Source organism: Alligator mississippiensis, chromosome 4, assembly GCF_030867095.1.
Source record: "Alligator mississippiensis isolate rAllMis1 chromosome 4, rAllMis1, whole genome shotgun sequence".
NCBI lineage: Eukaryota > Metazoa > Chordata > Crocodylia > Alligatoridae > Alligator > Alligator mississippiensis.
Window position 1 is genome coordinate 165547642 of NC_081827.1, and position 4703 is coordinate 165552344.

At 51.7% G+C, this 4703-nt stretch overlaps 1 protein-coding gene across 1 annotated transcript; it reads left to right on the plus strand.

Moving 5' to 3' along the window:
- The first annotated feature begins 2569 nt into the window (after positions 1-2569).
- Positions 2570-3694, plus strand: NEUROD2 (neuronal differentiation 2). The gene has a single exon (XM_006274974.3). The coding sequence runs from the start codon at positions 2570-2572 to the stop codon at positions 3635-3637; it is 1068 nt and encodes a 355-aa protein (XP_006275036.1). The 3' UTR covers positions 3638-3694.
- The last annotated feature ends 1009 nt before the right edge of the window (positions 3695-4703 follow it).

The window sequence follows — 4703 nt, forward strand, 5'->3', positions numbered from 1 at the left end:
TGACTCCCCACTCCCCCCAACCAGTGCAGCCACAATCCTGCCCCCTCCCCATGCACACACATTCCGAGGTAGTGCTGCGCTGTCTGTCTCTCTCCCAGCCTGACTTGCCCCCGATCCCTGTGTTCCATTGTTCAGCCTGAGCGCAGCTATCTTGTTCATCTTGTCAGGAGTCTCATTTTGCAGCGAATAGGCAGATCTGTAGATTTAGAGTTGAGGGGGGTTTTTTGTGGGTTTTTTTTTTTTTTTTTTGAGTACAGAGTGACAGATGGCGAGTCCTCCTTCCCCTGAGAGACAAATCTCCCTGAATGCAGGCGCATGTCAATCACTGGCTCTCATGTGATAGCTCCTGCGGATGACGTGCCAACCATATGGCATTGGCATCAGAGCTGGTACCCCTTTGCTTGGAGATGCCACACTCTCCTCCTTTTGGATAGCACACTGAAGGAGGCTGTAGCACCTTAAGGAGCATTGCCTTACTCCCAGAAGATGCTGCGAACAATGAAATAAGAATTCCTCCAGTTAGCTTTGAAGGTAAGTTATGTAAGAAGTGCAGGGGGGTGGGGGGGTGGGGGAATAGAAACTTGAATGGATAAAAAGCAACTTCCATGTTGATTTTTCCCCCTCTCTCCTCCACAACGGGCGTATTATTTTTTTTTAAGTTCGGCTTTTTTCTGTTTTTTTTTTTTTTCCGGGGGCCGAAGCTACCTATATCTTCCCGATCGAGGATAATAGCTCTCAAATTTAAAATATAGCGAATAAACTCTCTTCCAGCTGTGATCCCATTAAGGGAGGGGGTGGGAGGAATAGATCTATTTATTTACACATTTAGGGTGAAACAAAGATGAGCCTAAGATTTTTTTTTTAAGGAAAAAATGGGGGGATACGGCTTAAAAATCAGAAGACTCGAGCTTTAATTTTTGCGGGTTTTTTTTTAATCGCGCGCGCACACACACACACTCACTTACAAACACACTTACACACACACACACACACACACACACACAAAGACAAGAGCTAAGGAAATTGACAGGATACCCCGCTATTCAGTCGCCGCGCTCCAGTTAAAGATTCTCGCAGGGAGATTATCTTGCAAAAATACGCCGAGATGTCTCTGCTCGTTGTAGCCGGAGGTAAATCTGACCAGGATGCAAAGTCAGTAGTTTTAAGAAGCACGTTCCTGTACCTGGAATGGCCGCGATCCAGGGGGGGTGGGGTGGATATTTTTAATTCATTTGTGTTTTTTTTAAGGGGTGGGGGAAAAAACCCTGTGAAGCGGATGTATTTATATTGATTTTATTTTTAGTGCCAGCCTTGGAGGGGGCTTGATCTTAAACCGCAGCTGGAGTGTGAATTACGTCTCGCTGCATAACAGCTAGAGAGGGGGAATATGTGGGGTGTGAGGAAAAAAGGAAGGTCAGGAAATGCCAGCCTGGGGAGCAGCTGGGGCCGATCCTCATGCTCTGGGGGGAGACGGCAAAGTTATTCCTTCTCCTCCAGAGCTGATCTCCTGTCTCAAGGTGCGGGAAGGGGCTAGGGGTGGGAAGGGAGGGAAATCGGATCTGGTTTTAGCCTCCCGGAAGGAAAAGTTGAAAAGCTGAAAGCGTCTTTGAGCATGGCTTGGGCCGCGAGGGAAAGGCTCCGAAACTGAGAGCGGGGGAGAGGCGCAGGCTGCGCGGTGAAGTCTCCCCCGGCGCGTGAAGGCGAGAGATGAACCTGACCAGGCACCGAGCTGGGCGCCGGGTGCTGAAACTCACCCCCATAGATGGGACACGAGGGGCAGGAAACCCCGCTCCACCATCGCCCTCTGCCCCCCACCAAAGAAAAAACAAACCCGCGGAAAGATGTAGGGAGCCGATAACCAATGCTCCCCGACCTGCCAGTGCTGCCAGGCGCGGCGACACGGGCCCCGTCAGGAGGCGATGGGAAAGCCAATTAATTTTAATCACACTTTTAAACGACTCGATTGGTTTTACGAGGAAAAAAACAATCTCTTCCCCGTTCTGCCCCGCGTCGTGCCCTCCGCCACCCCCTCCCCCCGCTGCCTCCCCGCACAAAGCGCCCGGGGGCTGGGGCTGGGGCTGGGGGGCGGGGGCGCCTCTCATTCAAAAAGGAAAAGACCCGATCGCTGGTTTGGGCGAAGGAGCCGGGCGGGGCGGGGCAGGCCGTTTCGGAGCCAGGGTAGGTTGGGATCGGGGCCTCGGGCGGAGAGATCCGCCCGGACGGCGATCGCCGCAGGCTTCCCCCCACCCCGGCCCACTTGTGACAATGTCTGTCTTTTTTCCCTCCTCCTTCCCCAAATTTAATTTCCTCATCATTTGATCGCGCAGAGCAATAAGGAGCGAGCGGGTGCGGGCGCGGGTACCAGACCGGCGCGTCCCAGGCTCCTGGAAACTGGGGAGGGAGATGGAGCTGCCTGTAGCCAGGACCAGGGGCGGGGAGGGGAGAAGTGCGGAGGGTGGGCCAAAAAAAAAAAAAAATTAAAAAAGAGAGAGAGAGAGAAAAGGGGGATCATACTTCTGCCTTTTGCTTCCCTCCCCTCCCCCACCCCCGCTCCCCCTCTCCAGCCATCATGTTGACGAGACTGTTCAGCGAGCCCAGCTTGATCCCCGAGGTGCAGAAATTCTCCAGTTGGGCCGACGACTGCGAAGACGATGAGAGGCCCGAGAAAGAGGAGCGCAAAGGTAAAAGCTGCCCCCTCCAGGAGGAGCAGACGGAGGGGTCCCTGGGCGAAAACAAAGAGGAAGGCGACATAGGAGGCGACGAGGAGGAGGAGGAAGAGGAAGAGGAAGGCCTGGAGGAGGCCGAAGGCGATCGGCCCAAGAAACGCGGGCCTAAAAAGCGCAAGATGACCAAGGCCAGGCTGGAGCGCTCCAAACTGCGACGCCAAAAAGCCAACGCGCGGGAGCGCAACCGCATGCACGACCTGAACGCGGCGCTGGACAACCTGCGCAAGGTCGTGCCCTGCTACTCCAAGACTCAAAAACTGTCCAAAATCGAGACGCTCCGGCTGGCTAAGAACTACATCTGGGCTCTCTCCGAGATCCTGCGCTCGGGCAAGCGGCCCGACCTGGTCTCCTACGTGCAGACTTTGTGCAAAGGCTTGTCCCAACCCACCACCAACTTGGTGGCCGGCTGCCTCCAGCTCAACTCGCGGAATTTTCTCACGGAGCAGGGCCAGGAGGCCGGGAGGTACCATGGGCCCAACTCTTCCTTTGCCATGCACCCTTACACCTACCAGTGCTCGCGGCTGTCCGGCGCGCAGTGTCAGTCCAGCACCATGGCCAGCTCCCATGCCCTGAGGACACACGCGTACTGCGCCACCTATGAGACCCTGTACGGGAACGCGTCTCCAGACTACAACAGCTCTGAGTACGACGGCCCCCTGAGCCCTCCACTGTGCATAAATGGCAATTTTTCCCTCAAGCAAGACTCTTCCCCGGATCACGAGAAAAATTACCACTACTCTATGCACTACTCGGCCCTCCCCAGCTCCCGCCCTTCCGGCCACAACTTGGTCTTTGGCTCCTCGGGGATGCGCGGTGGAGTCCACTCCGAGAACATCTTGCCTTACGATATGCATCTCCACCACGAGCGAGGCCCCATGTACGAGGAGCTCAACGCGTTTTTCCATAATTAACACCCCCGCCACCGTGGGCTCTGAAATCCCCTTCCCCTCCCCCACCTCCACTGCACATAGCAACCCCCACCCCCAGCCCACTCCCATTCTGTTCTAGGTTTTAAATGTTCCTTCTTCTTCTTCTTCTTCTTCTTCTTCTTCTTCTTCTTCTTCTTCTCCCCCACCTCCAGAACTGTGAAAGTACGATGTTAGGTGTCTCCCTGTAACACACACACACACACACACGCACGCACGCACGCACGCACGCACAACCCCCCAATCTAGACCGTGCTAAGTCTATCTGTGAACTTGTCACCCCATTAATTTGTCAACCCCCGGAGAGGATCAGAACAGAACAGTGTATACATGGAAGAAAAAAAAAACAAAAATTACTTTGGTGCAATATATATATATATATATAATGTATTTTTATGATGATGATGCTGATTATTAAAAAAGAAAAGAAAAAAAAAGCTAGCCTTCAGGTTTCCAGTGGATTGAAATATCGTTTATTGGGGCCACGTGGAAAGAAAGTTTTAAGGCGAAAAAACTGGAGAATTATCAAGCCCAACTGATTTTAATTCCCCCCACCTTTCCTCCCCCCCACACAGGGTGAAAGGTTTACAGTAAACCAGTCTACAGCTATATATATCTATGGGAGAAGGAAAGCAAACTTTCTCTTCGACTGAATGGTCTCTTTTGGCCACACATCAAAGTAAATTCCTAACAATGCCAGATCATTTTTATTCCTTGTGTTTCTCTCTCTCTCTCTCTCTCTCTCTCTCTCTCTCTCACTCTCTCTCTCTTTCTCTCCAAATTCAAAATGCCTTTAGAAAGGGGCAGCTCAGAAGGGGGCGTTCTCTATTCTTTCCAACGATTAAATAAAATAAAATAAGACTAAGGGGGGAAAATATCCCATGGAAGTGTAATTAAAAAAATGTTTGCAACTTCAAATCAGCCTTTCAATGCAGTAAGAACTCTTAGAAGCAATAAAGAGGCAAACAGAAGATTAATATATATCTATATATATATCTATGCAAGTAGGTACTGAACTAGAAAAGGAAACCATTAAAAGAATCCCGATGGA

Bases quoted from the DNA above. Each gene is read 5' to 3' on its own strand.
- NEUROD2 (XM_006274974.3), top strand. From the start codon at position 2,570: ATGTTGACGAGACTGTTCAGCGAGCCCAGCTTGATCCCCGAGGTGCAG.